Source organism: Suricata suricatta, chromosome 2 (assembly GCF_006229205.1).
Source record: "Suricata suricatta isolate VVHF042 chromosome 2, meerkat_22Aug2017_6uvM2_HiC, whole genome shotgun sequence".
NCBI classification, from domain to species: domain Eukaryota; kingdom Metazoa; phylum Chordata; class Mammalia; order Carnivora; family Herpestidae; genus Suricata; species Suricata suricatta.
The window spans coordinates 113,388,281-113,411,299 of record NC_043701.1 but is presented as its reverse complement, the minus strand read 5'-3'; the positions used below and the strand labels follow the sequence as shown (position 1 = coordinate 113,411,299).

At 41.4% G+C, this 23,019-nt stretch overlaps 1 protein-coding gene across 2 annotated transcripts in view; it reads left to right on the top strand.

Annotated features, from left to right (window-relative positions):
• The window catches only part of LOC115272036 (gastric triacylglycerol lipase), a 79,803-nt gene extending 57,547 nt beyond the window's left edge, over positions 1-22,256 (top strand). Inside the window, exons 2-10 of one of the 2 annotated variants that reach the window (XM_029915045.1) lie at positions 841-956; positions 1,129-1,246; positions 2,051-2,249; positions 3,806-3,915; positions 8,378-8,514; positions 10,143-10,289; positions 12,773-12,844; positions 13,501-13,572; positions 21,549-22,256. In XM_029915045.1, coding sequence (XP_029770905.1) covers positions 841-956; positions 1,129-1,246; positions 2,051-2,249; positions 3,806-3,915; positions 8,378-8,514; positions 10,143-10,289; positions 12,773-12,844; positions 13,501-13,572; positions 21,549-22,073 — 1,496 coding nt within the window. In that variant the 3' untranslated portion in view covers positions 22,074-22,256. Of the gene's footprint in view, positions 1-840; positions 957-1,128; positions 1,247-2,050; positions 2,250-3,805; positions 3,916-8,377; positions 8,515-10,142; positions 10,290-12,772; positions 12,845-13,500; positions 13,573-15,316; positions 15,655-21,548 lie in introns of those variants that run through there. The other variant, XM_029915055.1, reaches the window with a different exon arrangement.
• Positions 22,257-23,019: the final 763 nt, after the last annotated feature.

The window sequence follows — 23,019 nt, the reverse complement described above, 5'->3', positions numbered from 1 at the left end:
TTATAGAAGTTAATATATGTTTTTTGACTCTTAAACTAGCATATAAAAGCTTTCCAAATTTGTTAGAGCAATTTTGTGAAAGACTGATCATGTAAACAATAACACTAATTTGATCTACTTGAAATTACCCGTAACTTATCTGTGGAGTAGGTTGTTAGATCATACCTGTAAAATATGAGGAGGTTTCCTTTTTGTTGTTAAATACTTGCAAACAAAGATGTCGTTCCCTCCAACACATTGTTAATTTGTAAGACCTACCAACGTAATTTCAATTAGGTAATATCTCAGCAAAAAAAAAATCAAAAGAGCAAATACTTTCCCAAAATTATATACATATATTTCTCTAGTTAGGGCAGCACTCTGAGTAGGTGCTGGCAGTAAATCCACAAAATTACCTCAAATCAATAAATATTTATGGAGTGCCTATTATAAATGATATCAAAAACGTCAAGATGAGTTATAATGCGTGTTAAATTGTGGATGAATATAGAAGAATCAAACGTCTACACAATACCTGCCCCCCCCCACGACTTTGGGCTCTCAAAATAAGTTGACAAAAAAATATGTTGTCTCATATTATGTCAGATAATTAGATATTTTATCAGTCCAGGTTTACTCAACATGACTTGAAAACCAAGTGGGAAATGTTCTTAAAAGGAATCAAGTTAAGCATTACAATGCCTATGCCAGTATCCATGTGTACCAGTTTATTGCCCAACAGAATATAATCAAACCCAAGCCTTCCTTTCTCTAATTGGCATGAAAGTAAAATTAGCACCAAATATGAGTATTATGAAAATGTAATAGTTTAACCATGCATGGGTCATTCTTCTGTTTCAGACAAGACCAAGATGTGGTTGCTATTAACAGTAGCAAGTTTGATATCTGCGCTTGGAACCACACATGGTTTCTTTGGAAAATTACATCCTACAAGCCCGGAAGTGACTATGAATATTGTAAGTCACTGGTGGGGGTAGGGAACCTATAGAGCCAAGAGCACCAACCATGACTTAGAATCACTGCAAACTGAAGCCTTCACATGTCCCATCAAGAGTAACTAACTGTATCTACTTACTAGATGCATTTAGAAAGTTAACTAAAACTTAAAGCTTTGTTTTTCCTCGTCAGAGTCAGATGATCTCCTACTGGGGATACCCAAGTGAAGAGTATGAGGTTATAACTGAAGACGGTTACATCCTGGGTATCTACCGAATTCCTTATGGAAAGAAAAATTCAGAGAATAAAGGTATAACCCTCCCTCCCTTCCTTTTCCTCCCTTCCGCTTTCCCTCACTCTTTTCTTCCTTTCATTCTTTCCTCCCCTCCTTCTTCCTTTCATTTCTTCCTAAGGACTTAATGAGTCTTGCTTGTTCTGGAAATGCAACAGTGATGAAGCCTTATCTCCGGTCTTCCAAGAGATCACCATTCAGTCGACAAGATAGATACATGGACAGATGGTGAAAATAATATGTGATAAGTGCTAGAAGTGTACAGAGAATGTTAAACTAGACATTCTGGCAAAGGTGCCTAACTCAGCTAGTGGAAGTCAAGGAAAACTTGTTCTAGAAATAATAACTACGCTGAGTCCTGGGAGATTAAGAAGAGTTAGCCAAAAAGTGTGAGATGATTTGAGGCTCCTTTCCTAAGCAGACAAAGGTCATTTTTTCCTGCTATCACTGTCAACTATTTATCTTCTCATTGCAAGAAAATTGTAAAGCACAAAAAAGAATAAAATTCAGCAAGATCCCCTATCACTCTACCACTCACGATCTGCTTAAATTAACATCATGCTGAATTTCCTTAGAATATAAGTTTTTCAATAGCTTTTGGAGATACGATTGGCATACAATAAACTGCACATATTTAAAATGCACAATTTGATATGGTCGGTCACTTGAGAAACTTCATCACCATAATCAAGATAATATATTCATACAGTCAATCAAGCAAACATATTCCATTCTAGTCCTATGAAAGCCTAGTTCTGTCTTCGTGTTTATCTGAGAATAAGGGATGAGATTGTAAAGCTTGGATATGCTTTTCTCCCTCAGGCCGGAGACCTGTGGTGTTTTTGCAGCATGGTTTGCTCACGTCAGCCACCAACTGGATTTCCAACCTGCCCAACAACAGCCTGGGCTTCATCCTGGCCGACGCGGGTTATGACGTGTGGCTGGGGAACAGCCGGGGAAACACCTGGGCCAGAAGAAACATATACTACTCGCCAGACTCCGTTGAATTCTGGGCTTTCAGGTAAAGAAAAGGGACAATTAAAAATAAATGCTGAGTTTAGAAAGCGTGGGTGTTTGTGCATGTGAATTCCAACGCAGTCCTATCATTTAAAAAATTTTTTTAATGTTTATTTGTTTTTTGAGACAGAGAGAGAGACAGAGACAGAGCATGAGTGGGGGAAGGGCAGAGAGAGAGGGAGACACAGAATTCGAAGCAGGCTCCAGGCTCCAAGCTGTCAGCACAGAGCCCTACATGGGTCTGGCACATGAACTTTAAAGTTGGACCCTTATCCGACTGAGCCACCCAGGTGCCCCCCACCCAGTCCTATTTTAACATATTATCCTCCAAGTGGGATAAAAGCAAGTCATTGGTATTCTAATCCCTTCTTGGATTCTTCCATACACCCCCTTGCAAGGGTAACTGTCCCCCCCCGCCACACTTCCTATATATCTCAGCACTTGTTATTGGCAGATTCCCTGAATATGCTTTTCCAAATGGAATTAGAGCAAAGCAACCTGAAGCAAGAAAACTCCCTGCCCTCATCAGATTCCCAAAGGAACATCGCAGAGACTCAGGAGGGTGTGAAACTCAGTTGGGAGTTCAAGAACCTGAGCAGTCATCAAGAGTAGGAGGGGAGGAAGATAGTGAAGATAGGGGACACGTTGGAAAGGTTTGCAATGCTTTCCAATCTCTGGGCCTCTTGGGCCTCGGCCCTGGAAACTGCTGATGGAAGGGGAAACAGCAGAGACTTCGGTGCTGCACTGGGGCACAGGGGTCTCTGGTGTTCGGGGCCTGAAAGGAAGCCCGTGACCCCTGAGTGATGAGGGTGGGAGACGGGAAGGGAATTTGCAGATGTTGAGGCCGGCCGGGTGGGGCCAGCTCCGAGGGCCGTGCTGAGGGCCCGGGAGCTCCTCTCAGTGCAGTGAGAAGCCACTGAAAAGTCTCCAACAAGGGAGTGGCAGAATCTCCATTTGCTTTTTTTTTTAATGTTTATTTTTGAGAGAGACAAAGCAAGAGCAGGGGAGGGACAGGGAGAGAAAGGGACACAGAATCTCAAACAGGCTCCAGGCTTGGAGCTGTCAGCACAAAGCCCTACACGGGGCTCAAACCCATGAACTGTGAGATTGTGATCTGAGCTGAAGTCGGACACTTAACCGACTGAGCCACCCAGGCACCCCTCCCCCATTTGCGTTTTCAAAAGATGGTCTTGGCTCATCTGTGGAGAGTAAAATAGACAGTAAAATTGTATCAGGTGATACAATTTACCTGATCTGGCATTGGAGCACTGCATATAAATGACATTCATTTTTAGGGCTAGAAATAATCCCCACCCACAGATGCTACCTTGTTTGAATTAAACTGCAGCTGTAATGATGTGCCTCAGAAATGATGTCAGCTTTTTATAAAAAGCGCCCCCATGCCCACAAAGCACCTGATGCTAATGGTCTAAGAGCGGCAATGCTTAGAGACCCTAGTCTCTGCTTCTCCAAGAGAGGCTTAGCTTTAGATATGCTCGACTCTTAGACATAGAGCAAGGAAATGTATGCTGTTTTATTTTCTCTTTTTGTTTCTTGCAGCTTTGATGAAATGGCTAAATACGACCTTCCAGCCACAATTGATTTCATCTTAAAGAAAACTGGGCAGGATCAGCTCCGCTACGTTGGCCACTCCCAGGGCACCACGATTGGTGGGTAAAAGCTGCTGAAGCAGGTGGTTTTGTTCGTGGAGATGCCTTCCAGCGGCAGTGCAGGCATATTGGTCGTCCCGCTGACTGCTTTCCATCCATTATATAACATAATAGCCACACAACCCAGTGACATGGGGACCATTATTATTCCTACTGTATACATGGGGAAACAAAACAAATAATTTGTGCACACTAACATGGGTAGGACACAGAGGGTGACTCAAATCTGACTGTCAAGTCCATGTCCTGAGACATGACACTGCAGGCCTCTGGACTGAACATATTCCATCCCTTCAACCACATCTATGGAGCACCTGCCAGGTGTCCTAAGAATATGGCAATAAATGAAGTAGATTAAAACTTCCACCTTTGTACTGCATATACCCCAGTGGGGAGGCAGAGAAGGTAACAAGGATTAAAAAGTAAAATGGGAGTGCCTGAGTGGCTCAGTAGACTAGGCATCAGACTCTTGACTTCTGCTCAGGTCGTGATCTCCTGGTTTGTGAGTTTGAGCCCCACAATGGGCTCCATGATGACAGCATGGAACCCATGTGGGTTTCTCTCTCTCTCCCTCTCTCTTTGCCCCTCTCCTGCTCATGCTCTCTCTCAAAATAATAAATAAACTTAAGAATAATTTCTAAGAGAGTAGGTTAGGTAATGGTAACGTTATGGGAAGCAAATAAATCAGGAAAGCCTATCAGGGAGCATTAGAGGGGACTCAGTGAATTTAGATGGAGAATACCACCAGCACTCCCTGAGTAAAGGCACGAAGGAGGTAGAAGTCTGAGCTGTGTGTAGACCTGAAAGACTGATGTTCCAGGAAGAGAGGAGTTCAAGAGCAAAGGATCTGACGCTGCAGCACCTTCAAGGAATGGCAGCGAGACAATGCATTGTGTAGCTGAATCAGATCGGAAGAGAGACAGAGTGAGAGATGAGATGGAGGGGAGATGGATGTGGTTTGTGAAGGGCAGACTGTCAGGGCTTTTTAATGTTTATTTATTGGGAAGGGAGGGGCATAGAGAGAGGGAAACACAGAACCCCAAGCAGGCTCCAGGCTCCGAGCTGTCAGCACAGAGCCTGATGCGGAGCTCAAACTCACGAGCAGTGAGATCATGACCTGAGCCGAAGTCAGACACTCAATCGACTGAGCCACCCAGGCGCCCCAGGGCTTTTAGGCAGTTGTAGGGACTTCAGCTTTTATTCTGAGTGAACAGGGTAACCACAGAAGAGTTTTGAAGAGAGGAGTTCCAGCATCTGACCTCAGGATCCTCAACAGGGCGGGAAGGGACAGAGTCCAGAGAACAGGATCCCTCCAGCTGCTGATGGAGACCCAAGTTATAGACGTGATAGTGACCTGGGTGAGGGTGGGTACCTGTGGTGCACGGTTAGTTTCCAGATATTTTCCAGAGGGGGAACGAACAGGACTTGCCTACGCAGTGGATGTGGGGTGTAAGAGAAAGAGAGGAGTCAAGAATGTCACCGGGGTTTGTGACCTGGGTGCCTGGAGTAATGGAGACACACAAACCACTACGGGAAAGGCTGTGAGAAGGGCTGATGTGGTACCAGGGGTTCCATCCTCTAGCTGCTCAGTGTTAGACACCTGTTGGAGATTTCAGTGGCGGGCCAAGCAGTTGAGTAATGATACCAATCCGGGGTTCAGGGGAGAGGACTGGACTGAAAACATAAAATGTACTTGAAGCAGAATGCAAAGGAGTGAGCTCAGACAGGAAAGAGGAGGTGTCCTCGGGCTAGGCCCTGGGCCGCTCTTTATCCAGAAGAGGGGGCATCAGCCAAGGATGCAGGGAAGTGAGGGTGATAGAGCCATGAGGAAGCGGGAGTGCCTGGCGTTCCGGGAGTCACGAGGAGAATGTGTTTTAAGGAGGAGAAGGTGGTCAACTGTGGGAAAGGCTATTGATGAGTCAGGTGAAATGAAGCCTGAGAAGGGACCATAGCACTTGGCAACCGGAAAGGTATTGGGGGCCTTTCTAAGAGCAACGTCAGAAGAGTGGCTGGGATGTGAGCTTCATCAGGCGAGTTCAAGGGCACATGAGAGAAAGCTATAAAGGGAAGGGGAAAGGTGGAAGTGAAAGGGGGAAGAAGGAGTCACAGGGGAGGAACAACAATGTGTTTTTACACTAGTCCCCACTCTCAGCTGATGACCTGAGTCCCTGCCATGATTCCAAGCGATCAGACATCAATGCAAGGAAGTCGTTGAGGTTGGTGATGGGTGCTCGAGGAAATCGTCTTCCTACCACTTGCTATCCTGAAGCATGGGACCCTCCCTTCCCCACCACCAGAGAATTTTAGACAGAGAAAGAGGTCTGAAGAAGAGTTTTTCAGTCCTTTGTCATTTAGGCATACATCATGTATCCGAGGAGATGAGGATTAGCATTCAGGGTGTTTTGTAAATAAGTACTGCTTGAGCAAAGGCCAGAAAGGCGCAACTGGGCAGCTGGGACGTGATACAGTCCCCAAAGTCTCAGCCCAACTCTGTATGGGATGACTGTTCAGAGTCTTTGAGCGAGACAAGGTGGCCAGGCCTTTTTACCTACCCATCGACCAGCCATTGAATGCAGGCTGCCCTGGGAAGAGATTCTCTTGAATTCTTTGAGAACCCTGGATTGTCTTGAGCAAAAGCAAAATCAGAGAGGAGCCCCTGGGGTTGAATGAATGCCTCTGATGTGAAGAGGGATCCTGGCAGGAGAGCACAATACCCATCCCATATGGTCCACAATCAACTCACAATCCTCTGTTAGAGAGTGGTAGTTGCTCTAGATTACCAAAACTCACCCCTCTGGTTTACAAATCCATACAAAACTCTCATCACTTTGAAGGGAAATCTGCCCTCAACTCACGACACATTGCTGCTTTTTATTTAATGCTTTATTTCTTCTTGAGAGAGAGACAGAGAGAGAGGGAATGACTGAGGGAGGGGCAGAGAGAGAGGGACAGAGGATCCAAGGCAGGTTCTGCACTGACAGCAAAGATCCTGATGTGGGGCTCAAACCCATGAACCACAAGATCATGACCTGAGCCAAAGTCAGACACTCAACCAGCTGAGCCACCCAGGTGCCCCTACAATGCTGCTTTTTTAAAAAGTACACACTGAACAGAGTTTAACCTTTTCTCGATGATCCCGGGTCATAAAATTATTGCCTTGAGAAACACTGCAATGGTGTCCTTAGGATTTATTGAGATAAATAGAACTGACACTAAATAATTCCCAACAACCACTCTTTGGAGTCAATTGAACTGAATGGGATCATTCTTCTTTCTTATTAATGGATCTCTTGTCATTGTATCACCTCACTCCTAGACTTCTGGAAGGTGTTTCTAATCTTCTGTGTGCTGGGAAGTTAGAGAAGCACCCTTATTTGAATTGCATGTGAAATAGGATTGTTCACCTTGAGCAAGCAAGTGTATTCTGGGAAGTCACCTGTCCTGACAGTGCAGGGACCTACTGACACCTACACAAGCTCTTTCTGTGTGATTCTTGCTTTCTCTGGGTGATATGCTGGCTGTAGTCTGCAGAATTAAGCAATTGGGTAAAGAATCCCATAATAACTGTAGTATTCTTGAAAGACCACTCTTCCTCAAATAAAATTAGGCTGTACATTACATAGGTGAGCTAAGTGTCTACATTTGAAACTCTTTTTTTTTCAGGCTATTCTTGTGTCTCAAAAATATACCATTATTAACTGTGAGAAGAGATTCTCCTATGTAGTTTGACTGTATAGAATTGAGCTTAATAACTATTTGATCACATCCTCATCTACCGATACACTAGTGTTCATAAAACCAGTTAATTACACACAGAAGCTGAATATATTTACTGTGTGTAAATGTTTCAATTATCTTGGCCACTCTTATGTCCAGCATTTCTGATATGCCTCGTGTCCTGGTAAATACCTTCTATAATTCACCTCACTTGGTTCCTAAAAAATCCAATGAAGCACTCATTATTATCCCCCTATTTCAGATGAGGAAACTGAGGCTCTTAGTTTTAAGTGACTCGTCCAAGGTCACAAAGCTAGTAAAACACAGAACTGAGATTCAAATCCTGTTTGGTCAATCCTGTGCTTTTAATCTTCCCACTTACATACCCTACTCATCTTAAATGCTAATTATCTCATTGTGAGGACATGATTTTGAACTCATCAAAATCTATATGTAGTATAAATAACTTTTGTCACCATTTGATTATCCTAAGGTTGACCTATTTTCTAAAGTCAGATAAAAGAATTTATTATGGCTTTTTAAAAGTTCTAGCCTCATGTTCCCAGAGCCTATGAGAATAAAACAAATATATGAAAATCTTATCGCTCTGAACAAGCAGAGATTGTCAGTTTCTCAGGCTGTCTCTCTTAAGAAATGGAATTCTAAATAAATCCAAAATGCTGTCACACTTGTAACACACACACACGTGCTCCTTTTTCTCCGATTCCTTGTTGTTCTATTTCAGGTTTTATTGCCTTCTCTACCAATCCCAAGCTGGCTAAGAAAATAAAAACTTTTTATGCACTGGCTCCAGTGGCCACTGTCAAGTACACCAAGACCCTATTAAACAAGCTCATGCTTCTTCCTTCATTCCTCTTCAAGGTACGTGATTCTCTTTAACTGAATCTAAGATAACAAATCGTCCCTGGGTTTCAGAGTGATGTGAAGAGAACAAAATCACCATCTGGGGTGGTTTCCAGTCATGTTTCCAGCCAGGCGAGGGAATGTGAGCTTGCGTGTTTCAGTCCTTATGCACATGCACGTTTTATTTCTCCGTTAGCACCGATTGTGGTTGAATTCCCGTGAAGCCGCTGAGGTTTCCCATTTGTTTCTGCGTGTTCCATTACTTTGGGGATTAGCGTCACCGGGAGTGTGGATGCTTCCTCAGAGATGATCGGGTTCCTTCAACCTGTGTGAAAGCCGTGATCCCACACCAGAGCAAGGGAAAGGCCATAGGAACAAAACCAAACGGTCAAAGAAGAAGCCTAAACTACCCGCGCCGAGAAAACCAGGAAGAGGAAGGGCAGAAAAGAAAAAGAAGGAAAGGGAAAAGGAGAAAGAGGGGGAAGAAGGCAATGCTTGGTGAGGCAAGCACCTTTAGACCCTTCCTCAAATGCCCTTGGCTTTCCAACACTTTTCCTAAGAGGGCTTTTCCTAAGGGGCTCCAGGGGTCAGGAGCATGGATTGCAGTAAACCGGAAGTGCCTTGTGTAGGCAGCATACACAGGAAGGAATTCGTAATCTTTGTTCTTCCAACACTTAATCCCCTATTTCTCCCACCTACAGAAACCAACGCACACATAGGCAGGCACAACATCCTTTAGGAGGAGAACAGTTTTAGCTCGGGCTGTAAGAAGTCAGGATGCTATTTCCTCCTATGGTTTTGTACTATTCATTGCTTTCTACTCTGAATAAACGTGTATGTCGGAAGCCTAAGAGACTCTAGCTACAGTCAAACTACATTTGTAAAGCTTCTATGCAACATGTGAAAAATCATGATGACCTTGAATATAAATGCAGACATTTATTTCCTTCCTGTGCTCAGATGTTCTGATAGGCGATGTAGCCAGTTGGCTTAAAGATAATAATAAAAAGTACTAGACCTTAAGTCAGAGCCTTGAGGTTTGGGTCAGGATTGTAGCTATAATTCAGTTCTAGTTAGCATAAGACCCTATTTATTAGCCTCCTGTTTGCTCATGTATAATATGGAGATAACAGAATGTCTATTTTCCTCAAGAAGAGTTGAGGCAAATTTTTTCAATTGTGTTTCAACCCTTTCAATCCTTGGCTTCTTTGTCTTACCAAAGGCTTTGCTGAAAATGTGGCTCAGCTCACCATTTCCACTCCTGATTTTTTCGTGTTTTATTGCTGAAATCACATATCTCGGCACTTAATTATGACATTCTGCCACAGTTTTATGATTTTATTTCATAACGCTTAGGAGCCCAGCTAGACTATAATTCCTTGTATCTTATATTCTTCTCAGCAGCCGGTAGGTTTCTCTGTGGAATCATAAATATTCAGTGTGGATCTTCTGCCCTGCCTCCTCCACAACTAGGCTGCGGGAATTAAGTGAGAAAAAGTATTTGAGATTCCTAAAACCACATGAAGGAAGACAAAAATCTCATCAGCCTAGGAAATGAGACACATGTAACAGGAAATGAGACAAATGAATGTGTCTTTTCTGCAGCTTAATTTTTGCAAACCTCTAACGATGCTTTTGTTTTTCAGCTTGTATTTGGAAACAAAATATTCTACCCACACCACTTTTTTGATCAATTTCTTGCTACTGAAGTGTGCTCCCGCCAGACGGTGGACCTCCTCTGCAGCAATGCCTTATTTATCATTTGTGGATTTGACACTAATAACTTAAATATGGTTTGTATGCATTGACATTTCTATTCTGAAGATTTCGAGCAACGCTTTAATGACTTGTCCTACCATCACTTAGAAATGATCATTCAGGGTGCTGGGGGGCTCAGTAGGTTAAGCATCCAACTTTGGCTAAGGTCATGATCTCATGGTCCATGGGTCTGAGCCCCACATCAGGCTCTGTGCTGACAGCTCAGAGCCTGAAGCCTGCTTTGGATTCTGTGTCTCCTCTCTCTCTCTCTGCTCCTCCCCCACTCATGCTCTGTGTCTCTCTCTCTCTCTCAAGAATAAATAAATATTATTTTTTAAAAGAAACGATCATTGAAACAGCTAAGAAGAGCTTCAGAATTATGTCCATGTCATGTAGCTCAGCCCAAGGAAAGTCATGCCATTGCTCTCAATTTTGTTCCCTCCAGCTCCCTGCTGTCACCCAAGTGCCTCCTAAAATAAAGAGCAGGTAGAAAAAAATAGTAGATGGTGAGCACTACTCACTTCTGACCACCTAAATAATTGGCATCACATTTAAATTCTGTGAGAGGAGGCATTGAACCATACATTTGGACAGACTTCTCTGTAGGAAAACAATGTCTAAGCCTTGAATAAATGTTCTTATAAATATTCTTAATGCTGGGGCACCTGGGTGGCTCAGGTGGTTCAGTGTCCAATTCTTGATTTCAGCTTAGGTTTATGGGATTGAGCCCCATGTCAGGGCTCAATAAATAAACATTAACAATAACAAAAACCTTATTTCAGAGAAACTATTTGTTAGTGCTGATCCACACTCTTTATCTGCTATTGCATTTGTTTTGTCTTCCATTGGGGTTTTAAAGTTTATTTATTTATTTTGTGAGAGAGAGAGAGAGAGAGAGAGAGAGGCCATGAGTGGGGAAGAGGGAGAGGGAGAGAGAGAGAGATTGAGAGAGAGAGAGAGAGAGAGAAGCATAAGTGGGGAAGGGGCAGAGAGAGAGAGAGAGAGGGGGAGAGAGAGAATCCCAAGAGAGAGAATCCAATGCAGGACTCAAACTCATGAATCATGAGATCATAATCCGAGGCAAAATCCAGAGTTAGACACTTAGCTGTCTGAGCCACCCAGGCACCCTGAATTGGGGTTTTAAAACTGCTAAATGCAATATCAAAAATAGTTAAGAGTACGGAGTCAAGTTAGGCTAAATTAGAATCCTATCTTTGGAGCTGACTTACACTCATTTGCCTTGGTTTGCTTGTCTACAAAATGTACTATTGTGGAGATTAAATGAACTAATATGCATAAAACATACAGAACATAGTCCAAAGCACATAACTCATAGTAATAGCATGTTTTGCTACTGATACTATTAGATATTGACAATTATCCTCACTCAGAATTGTCAGTTTAGTTATACACCCTTGAACACCTGAAAAAAATGAAGTACACTGATAAGAAGATATAATTCTACCTACAGGTGCCTACTGGGTAAACAGCATTTATTAGAGGCATTGCTAAGGGTTGTAGCTACTGGGAACCCAGTGATGAAAAGACAGATATGTTCCCTCCCTCATAGAAATCAAGGACATTCAGTTCTCTTTCTCAACGCTGGCCAGAATCTGAAGATATTTTAAAATATATATGAACAAAGAGAACTTTTCTTAGTTCCTATTTTGGATGGTAAATCTCATCCTTCTCCTTGGCTCTGGAAGTATCTTCCATTTGGTATGTGGAGCTTGACAGGGCAGTCTACCCTTGTCACAGCAAGAAAAGGCAGAGCAAATTACTGGGTTCCATCCACAAGAACCTTATGAGAAACATAATAGAAAAATAGAGACATGAGGAGGCAACTGGAGATTTCATCCTCTACATGAAAATTACGTGAAGAGATACTTCATTCCCCTGAGAAGATGGTCAATTTGTTCGATTCTATCCGTGGTCTTCTACACAGTGGAATTAAGACCCACTATGAAGTTAAGGTGGGGATTTCAGCGTGTTGCCTGGGGTCTGACCAGGGCACTGATAAGACAGCAGGATGTCATAACGATTGTAAATGTACCATATATGTATACTGAGTATCACATATATGATGTGTACATACATATGTCTAGCTATATTTACATACATAGGTCTGTAGAGCACAACCCTTGTGTATGGATGTTACGTTTACTGCACTCTGGCTCTGGGTAGAGAAGAATCAAGAGTTGAGAAGTTAGAGACCTAGTTTAAAGTCTCTGGCTCTACCCTGATATGGGCCATGTGACCTTGGCCTTTCTCTAAACTTCTCTGAGTCCCGATTCCTGTTTTGATAGAAGAGATGTTAAGTTCTTCTCATTGAGTAGCCACCAATCAAACAGACTGGCTCTTGCGATTGCCCTTTGCCAACTCTAAACAGGCGTACAACCGTATGGCTCCTATCCTTCAGGTAAACCCTACCCTTAAACACTTGACCCAGAAAAATGTCAATCTTACGCTATTTTTAAGCAACCAAATATACATACATCTGTGTGTGTTTGCTTTCCAGAGTCGCTTGGGTGTGTATCTATCACATAATCCAGCAGGAACATCGGTTCAAAACGTCCTCCACTGGTCCCAGGTATCATTTCTCAAATGCTATTTAAACTTCCATTGTGTACCTGATCCTCTGGCATGTTACCTAAAGCACATTCTTTTTCTTTTTTAATGTTTATTTTTATTTTTGAGAGAGAGAGAGACAGTGGGCAAGCAGGGGAGGAACAGAGAGAGAGGGAAACATAGACTCTGAGCTGTCAGCACAGAGCCCGATGTGGGTCTCAAACCCACGAACCACGAGATCATGACCTAAGCCAAAGTCGAACACTTAACTGACTGAGCCACCCAGGCACCCCCCCCCGCCCCCCGCCTCCAGTGCATTCTTAAAATACTCTTTCCCTTTCCGATGCTCCTGGCAGGGAATTTTTTTGCCATGTGGCTACCCGCTGATAATAACTGTCAATTCATGGGAATGGAAATCCTCTGAAAACAATCACTTTGGGTAGCAAAGAAGTGAATTATTTTTAGGACATGGCACGCAAGAAACAAATATTTCAAGCAAAGCTACATTTAAACTCGCATGGATATCTTGTCCTAGATGATGAGCAGTCTTGGTTTGGGGAAGGAGAAACATGTTTTTCAATAACTGTTTGAAGTGAAAGTAAACTTCCTGGAAGGGTTTGATTTTCACATAGTGAGGAGAGTTTTTATTTCTTTGTATTCTTAATTTCTCTCCATTAGGCTGTCAAGTCCGGGAAATTCCAAGCTTTTGACTGGGGAAGCCCGGTTCAGAACATGATTCACTTTAATCAGGTAAGCTTCTTGAAGCTGAAATTATTCACATTTTGAAAGACAAAGATATAAAAGGTTACAGATGAAATTACAATATTCATACATATATTTTCCAAAGGAATGTTAGTGCCCAGACTCATCCTTAAGGAAATTAGAAAGTAGACAATAATTTCCTTGGAATCCTGTCATCAGACCTGACATCACCCCCATGAGTTCCTGCTCCAGCGGCTGTGCTCAGGGTACTGCACCGCCGCATGTGAGGAACCTTCTAGAATGCATCACCCCTCACCCTCTTGCACAGACCTGGCCTGTATCCCAGCACACAGTTCTCTCCTTTTGGAAATGCAGTTCCCAGAAACAACAAGCCGATAACTCAAACTGCTTTTGAGAGAAAGCCGAAATCTCTGGTCTTCTTACACAACACCCCTTCGTCGAAAGCCAGAAAAGTGATTCCACCGCATTCCTAGATGTAAGATGTTAGGGTGGCGTGTTGGCAGGTCAAGGCTGGAGACATTTGTCAGCAGACAGGGGCCTTGTGCAGAGGCAGACACACCGGCCACTCCTGGCACTTGCTGCAGCACAAAGAAGCCAGGCTCTGGGGCCCGTAGGTGTTCAGACAGGAATGTCTTCGCCTCTCTACCCACATGTGGAATGAGACAGTGTCTTCCAGCCCTCAGTTCAGGGTACACCCTCAGACCATCACTGGCCAAATTTGAACAGGAGAGCCACCCTGCCATTTTGGTAATCCTCCCCTGTCCTTCTGACCCCACCCTGAATTTTCCACCCAAGCATTGGTGAGGAGACTACTGATTTTCATCTGCTTCCATAACTCAGTGTTTAGAAGGGATTTCTGTCTCTTTACCACAGTATCGTATGTGTAGAGAAGATGCCCCCCACGTTTGTGACATTTTTGATGTCTTTACAGAGGATTTTCTCAGAACACCAGCAGATTAAACATTGTTGAGATGCCCTTTTCCCCAACCATCCCTCCACAAGCCCCCAAAACACAGACTTTCTTTGTATCCACCCTTCTGCTGGGCTGTACTACTGCTAATCACAGACGTCCATCTGGACGGCCCTGGAATACCAGATCCCAAGGCCACCCTCCCTCCAGCCAAATGGATCGCGCATTTGAAAGTTGCCAAGAAAGTAGATCTTAAAAGTTCTCATCACACACACACACAAAATTGTGACGACATGTGGTAGTGGACATAACTACGCTTCTTGTGACAATTATTCCGTGATATGTACATATATTAAATCATTTTGTTGTACAACTGAAATTAATATAATGTTCTAAGTCAATTATACTTCAATAAAATAGGTCAGCTATATTACTTTTATATATATTATATATATTAAATATATCTATTTAACATATACTTATTTATATAAATAAAGTTATATATAATTTAAATTATATTTATATATTATTAACTATTATTTATATATCTATTTAATATATACATGTTTATATAAATAAGTTAAATTATATATAATTTAAATTAAATATAAATATGCTTATATTAATTTATACATATTTACTTATATATTTATTTATACAAAGAAATTAAATATAATTACATATATATAAAACCTAGCTGAGGAATAAGTATTTAAAGTGCAGCTTTATATATTATATATTATATTAAATATATATTTATATAAATAAATTAAATATAACAATATATAAATCTAGCCAAGGAATAAGTGTTTGAAGTGCAGCTACCCATAAACCTGGGATTCTTTCTCTCTTGTGTTCCAGCCCACACCCCCCTACTACAACCTGACGGACATGTATGTCCCGATTGCAGTGTGGAATGGCGGCCATGACTTGCTGGCTGACCCTCAGGATGTTGACCTTCTGCTTCCCAAACTCCCCAATCTCATTTACCACAAGAAGATTCCTCCTTATAATCACTTAGACTTTATCTGGGCCATGGATGCCCCTCAAGTGATTTACAACGAAATTGTTTCTATGATGGGAGAAGATAATAAGTAGTTGTAGAGTTAAAGATTTATCCATTTATTTTTCCAAAATTAATTTCTTCTCTCACACATGGTTCTCTATAATGTTTTGGAATATAGCAATTCATTCTGTAATTTTGACTTTAGAAATGTATTCACATCAACAATCTTCCTGTTTATCACTTTGGATTTAATAGAATTTTAAGGGGCACCTTGGTGGCTCAGTCGGTTAGTCGTCCAACTCTTGATTTTAGCTTGAAGTCATGGTCTCACAGTTCTTTAGTTCAAGCCCTGCATCAGGCTATATGCTGATGCTTAGGATGCTCTCTCTCCCTCTCTCTCTGCCCATCCCCTCCTCTCTCTTCTGTCTCTCAAAATAAAGAAAGAAAAAAATAAATAAAATAATTAAAAAAAATTTTTGTGCTTAACATGGGTGTAGAAACTCTTGGAAGAACACATTCTTGGGGAATTGAAATGTCTCTTCATCTTCCCATTCCATTTATCTGCTAGACCCAACATAGAGCGTGAGACACAAGTCGTGAATGTTGCCAAAAGATAGTCCTGGGATTGAACACTGAAGCCCTTGGTGGGTGTGGAGCACCGCTTCCATCACCTTCTACGGTCTACAGCTTCCAAAGCTCATTCTGTCCCTCTGCATTGGGTGTCACTTGCTGTTCTGAATATCTAACTCCATGAAAAGGCAAATTAAGCTATAAGCTGAATTAAAGTCAGCTCACTTTCACTTCCGAGAGGGCAGCCCTGGTTCTGGAAGTTGGGTACAAAATGTGTTCTCCGTCCCTTCTGCTGTTCTACCCCATCTCCCTGGACCGTGGCCACAAAACATGCAACATTAACCACAAGATTTTTCAAGTCCTTGCCGCCATCCCAGCAACCACAGGACCCAGAAGCACCTGCACTGCTATTTAAGTCAGAATGCACAAATGCAACCAGCTGGTGCCCCCCACCCCACCCATGTCTCCTCCAAACTTCCAAAGTCTCCAATAAGCACAGTCTCACCTGCAAAATTCTCTCAACCCGGTAATAGGGTGACCTCATATTTTACACAATGAAGCTTTTTAGGTCACACCTATCATGCTATGGTAGGGTTTAATGTGCATGAAATACAACTGAGATCAAGAGTATCTGGTACTTACACAGTATATAGAACATAGTGAGTAGTCACAAAACCCTGTTAATGTTTTCATGACACCGTCAGGTCCCTCAACCTTTGCTAGAAAGCCCGAAGCTTTCTTGTTCATTTTATCCCCTTTACTTTTAAAGTGGAAACAAGGGGCGCCTGGGTGGCTCAGTCGGTTAAGCTTCCGACTTCGGCTCAGGTCATGATCTCACGTTTGTGGGTTCGAGCCCCACATCGGCTAGCTGTCAGCAGAGCCCGGAGCCTGCTTCTGATTCTGTGCCTCCCTCTCTCTACTCCTCCCTACTCATGCTCTGAATCTCTCTGTCTCAAAAATAAATAAAACATTAAAAAAAATTTTAAGTGGAAACAAGAAATTGCTCAAAGAAGGTCATGTAAAAGCCTTTATTTTAATATTTCAGTGAACTTTGTTGGTTGGGAGGCTTTAATAACTGACGTGAGAGTCTCAGTGACTAGTGATTAATATTCACGGTGGTGTAGCTGGTTAAGGACTCAGATGCTTCATCAGCTCCGCCTTCGCAGGGAAAGAACTATCATTAAAGTGAACTACCTTTCTTTTAGTCTGGATTTAGCAAACGTGGGCAACCTTAGTTTTAGTTGTTGAACACGAGTATACATGTGTTTTTATATAAATAAATATATTTCTACTAATATCTCTCATTCCTAAATCTGAACTGTCAGCACCCCAGATGATCGTTAAGGATTTATTTCTCTAGTTACTCCCTTCTTCCCATAGTAATTTGAAGGAAACTTGCGCCATTATATATTTCACCCATGCATATTTCAAGATGTATTTCTGGAAGATAAGTCTCTTTTTATTTCTTAATTTTTTAATGTTTATTTATTTTTGAGAGAGAAAGAAAGAGAGAGCATGGGGGAGGGGCAGAAAGGGGGAGACGGAATTTAAAGCAAGCTCTGTGCTGATGAACGCACCAACTGTGAGGTCATGACCAGAGTTGAAGTCAGAGGCTTAGTGCACTGAGCCATCCTGGTGTCCCTGACAAGATCTCTTTTTAAACATAAATATACCATTATCACATCCAAAGTTTCCTTAATATCATTAAACATCCAGACAGTGTTCAAATTTCTAATTGTGTCAAACCTGTCAAAATATTTTATAGTTTGCTTGAATCAGGATCCAAAATAAGCTCTTCCTTTTTTATTGGTTGATCTGTCTCTTATCTCATTAGGTCTATAGGTCAGCTGTCCCATTTCTTTTTATTTCTTTACATTGCTTGGTGGTGGTTGTTAAAGAAGCTGTGTCTTTTGCTTGTAGGTTCATACCATTGAGATTTTTGCTGATGATATTCTAGTAGTAGTATTTAACATGTTCTTCTCCCCCTCTCCCCTCCCATAAGTCAGGATTTCTTAGCCCAAACACTATTGACATTTTATTTGCCAGATAATATTGCCCACATATCTCTACCCACCAGATGTCAGTAGAACGCACACCTGAAGTTGTGACCACTAAAAATGTCTCCAGACGTTGTCAAATATCCCATTAAAGGGAACACTGTCTCCACTCTCTGCTAAGAACCATTCCTTTAGGAGTGGCTTAGTCAGTTAAGTGTCTGACTCTTGGTTTTGGCTCAGGCCATGATCTCATGGTTGGTGGGTTCAAGCCCCACATCGGGCTCTGTGCTGGCAGTAGAGAGCCTGCTTGGAATTCTGTCTCCCTCTCTCTCTGCCCCTCCCCTATTTTTCTTTAATTAAAAAAAAAAAAGAACCATTCTTATAAAGTATAACCTTGATCACATTAAGATCTGTTTTGGAAAAACTACTTCACAGACTGAGAATCATAATGCAAAAGGGCCCATCTTTTAGGAGGTCAGGGGCCATTTCTTTTCAATCCCCAGATTCAACTGTTCACTAGGGGTTAGAGGTGATGATGTTCGAAGTGAATCATTTTTTTCTTCATTTATTAGCTTGGACACTTCCAGAGGAGAGAATTTTCCTCATGTATTACTTGGCTACCCAAAAATACACGATTCTTTCCCTTTTTCACTTCCCAAAATTAATTTTCCTTCTTTTAGTATCATAATAAATTCATGTTCCTTTGCATGTTCGATTTTTTCAATTCAATGTGATTTTTATCCTTAGTGATATGAAAATTATTCCTTTTTATTGCTTGTAAAACCTCCACCAATGACTCCAGTGTCCTTTTGACCTAACTAGTCATCTTGTGTATTTGCCTCCCCTGCTCTGGAATCAATTATTTCCCTAAGAAGTTCTGGCTCCTTTTAAGATGTCATATTTATTCTAGGGGCACCTGAGTGGCTCAATTGGTTGAACGTTGATTTAAGCTCAGGTCATGATCCCAAGGTTCTGGAATCAAAGCTCCACCCCGTGTGGAGCCTGCATGAGATTTTCTCTCTCTCTTTCCCCACTCACACTCACTCTCTCTCTCTAAAATAAAAATATATTTTTTTTAATTTAAAAAGTCATACTCTACTAGTGAGGGTGATCATTGTTATTGGGTTGGTCATTGTCTTTAGGCCTTTAAGATAAAATGCATCAGGTGCTCATATTCATTTTTTTGTCAATTTTTTTAAAATATAAGTTTTTCATGTCCTTCTCCACTGTGATATCTGTGAAACACACAAAGCTTGAACTGTTGTGGTAGTATCTTAAATGGCCTTCCTTTTAAGGAAGGTATCATCTCTAGTTTCCACGCCCAATACTTCAAGCTGATTCCAAGATCCTCTCCATCTTCAACTTCTTAAATTCAAATTCCTACCTACCATCCCAAGTCCTCCTAAATCTAGAGTAACTTATCTATACTAGCTCTTTCCCAACTACTTTAACCAGTAGCCTCCCTTCCATTCAGATCATCTCTTCCTTATGTCTCAGATATACCTCTTAACTTGCACCTTCCCACTGTTGTTCACAGCCCCCTCCAAATTCTTCCTAATTTATCTTGAGGTTGCGAGGAGGTTTCCATGTTCTGTGCATAACTCGCATTGAAGATGAATGCATGTGAAAGGAGGAGTGTGTTGTAATCTAAAGCTTACCAGAAATAATATGACTTAAATTTTTACACATAGTGAGACTTTAAAATTAAAAGAGATCTTAAGCAACCACATGCTTTAATCCCAAGATTTTCCCATAGAGGATATTAAAGTTCACAGAGGTTGAGTCCCAGGACTGGAATTCACATATCCTGGTCCAAGTGTTCTTCTCTGTTTGCCATTCAAAGCCGACATGAACAGCTCTGTTGTGTTGCCCAAATTAAACGTCTCTAGAGTTTTCTGAGGGAAGAAATGCCAAGGATCTTGCGAAGTATTATTCACATGGGTAATACTTCAGCCTGGATGTCTGAGTTCCTAGGCTACAGACACATTTAAAAAAATTAAAAAATAAAATTTTAAGAGAAAAATGCCAAGTGAATACAGAATTTCTCTGACAGTGTGGAGGAAAGCAGAAGTAGCTGGATAGACAATAGACTGAGAAGGAAATGGAGGCAAGAAAAAAGCCCAGAGAGCAAGATATTGAAGGTACGGGATGAGATTTCTACCTCCAAATGCCATCCTCTTCTGTTTCAGTTGGGCATCATCCAACTCAGAGACTATAAATGCCATGTAGAATCTAAGCTAACAGGGAAAAGTGTTCAAGGCATACATGTAAGATGCTACTCTAGAATTTTCTTTTGAAAGCAGCACTCCAAAAAACAAATCGAAATGCACATGAGATGAGCTATCTGCTTAAATAACGCACACAAAGAAGTTGGTTTTCAGATAGGTTGCTGATAATAGCAGTGAGTCCAAAACATTATCGAGGACATTCAATTAAGGCTAAATTCAAGGCCTTGTAAGGTGATGTCATAATAAGGTCTCTAGTGAGTATGGATACATGGGAACCTAAAACTAAATGTATTCTAGTCCATTTGCAGGTAGAGAGGACTATATATGTGTTCAAGAAAGCAGCACAACAAAACTGTTGTAAACATGAATGAGGACATCAATGCGACCCAGGTTCAAGTGTAGATAGAGGATTTATTTTATGGAAAAAGGAGTTACCTTCCTGAGACTCAGTTTTCTCCGGTGGAAAAAATGGAAGTATTAACTTCATAGAATTGTTGGGAGTTTTTCCATATTCACTCATTGAACAAATATCCATTGTGTGGTTTCTCTATGCCAGACATTCCAATATAAATGGTAGTACTGCATCAATGTCACCCATTATTATTTTTGTAGCTCTGAGGCACTATCTATTAAGGTCCTGTTTCTTTGCCCTTACATTCCAGACAATCTTCTTATAGTAACTAGCGTCAATATAGAATAACTACTAGGGTGCCTGGGTGGCTCAGTCGGTTAAGTGTCCAGCTTCTGCTCAGGTCATGAATTCAAGGTCCATGAGTTCAACTCCCTCATCAGGCTCTGTGCTGACAGCTCAGAGCTTGGAATCTGCTTTGGATTCTGTGTCTCCCTTTCTCTCTCTCTCTCTGCCCCTCCAACACTCATGCTCTGTCTCACTCTGTCTCAAAAATAAGTAAACATTAAAAAAGAATTTAAAAACAAGATAGAATAACTACCCAGTGAGAAGTTTGTCAATCAGCCAATGTAAGTGTCTGCTCTACACAGCAGGTCATTTCTCAGCACATGTAGAGCATTGATACTCTGGCCCTTTAGGTCTTTTCTGTGATTTTGGTTAGTGTCAATCAGTTCCTCAAAGCCTGATTACCTTTAAGTAAACTAATGAAGGCACAGTAATAACAGGTAGCCCAAGTTTATACACAATTATGGAGACAAGCTAGACGCGATCTTAGGAACCACCTGGCCTCTATCTGATTATTTCATTTTAATAACTATACAGTTTACATTCCTTAATCAACTGCACCTCTATGAATTTTAACACTCTTGTGTAATTATTTCAGAATGAATTTCCAAGACTGAAAAGCATGGAGAAAATTCTCTCTTCTCCTTGTGTTCATCTGGTTGGCCTGCTCATTCTTCCCAGCTCCTCTTCTGTCATGTCATCCAGCTGGGTCTCAAGACCAGGGATCCTTAACCTAACTTGCCGTATCTGGGAGCTCATCCTTCCAGAGCAGCATTTATCCATCCTTAAAGTTCTTCAGTTCAAGATCTCCCTACAAGTCCCAACAATCCACTGCTCTTTATTGCATTCCACACAATTCATGGATACCAGTAGACTTAGTAATACCAGACCAGCTGCTTGCTATCACTACATTGCTCGATTTGTGTCACTGTGGCAAGGTCAGTCCCTATTAAGTGCTGAGGTACAATATCTCTCTGGAGACTCAAGTGACTCTGTTTGTGAATCTTTATCTCCTCATCATAAATATATTAGCTCAACTTGTGAATCACTGATGAATATATTCTCATTGTATGTGTGTCTAAAATATATACCTCAGTATAAATATATATTTATAAATACCTGAATATCTTCTTCTGGAGAAAATGTACAGCTTAAAAAAGACACATTTAGGTGTTTTTATTTTATTTTTTTAAACAATGGTAAAAGAGTTTTTGGTAGGCAGTGTATATATCATGGTGATATATGGTATGTTAATGTGTAATACATAATTTTTACCATTGTATAAAGCAAATAAAGATCTTTTTAAAAAAAATACCTGAGTTCTTATATTTACAAATACATGCTATATATTTTATATATGTATAAATATATTTGTATACATAATAAACTTTGTATAATGTACATATACTTATAAAATGATACATATATTTATACACACATACACTACCCGGAATGTGTGTGCACAGACACAGGCACACAGTCAGAAAAAGAATTATTTGGGTGCAGCTGGGTGCCTCGGTCAGCTGAGTGACCGACTTTGGCTCAGGTCATGATCCCATGGTGTCTGAGGTCAAGCCCCACGTCAGGCTCTCTGCTGTCAGCATGGAGCCTGCTTCAGATCTTCTGTACCCCGCTACCTCTCCCCTGCTTGAGCTCTCTCAAAAATAAATAAACATTTTTTAGAAATCTAAAAAAAAGAAAAAGAATTACTTTCCTTGAATAAATATTCTGCCAAAATTTTTAATTATCTAAGCATTAATAACCCCTTTCTAGTTAGACCTCAATTTCTGTCTCACACCTTCATTTTGAAGCATCTCATCACAAAATGTGCTCAACTTATCAAAACAGGCCAAAATGGATCTCTTAGGTTACATTTTTTAATGTTTTTTAAAATTTATTATTGAGACAGAAACAGCACAGGGGGAGGGGGGCAGAGAGAGAGGGAGACAGAATCCAAAGCAGGCTCCAGGCTCTGAGCTGTCAGCACAGAGCCCGATGTGGGGCTCGAACCCACAAATTGTGAGATCGTGACCTGAGCCCAGGTCGGTCACTTAACTGACTGAGCCACC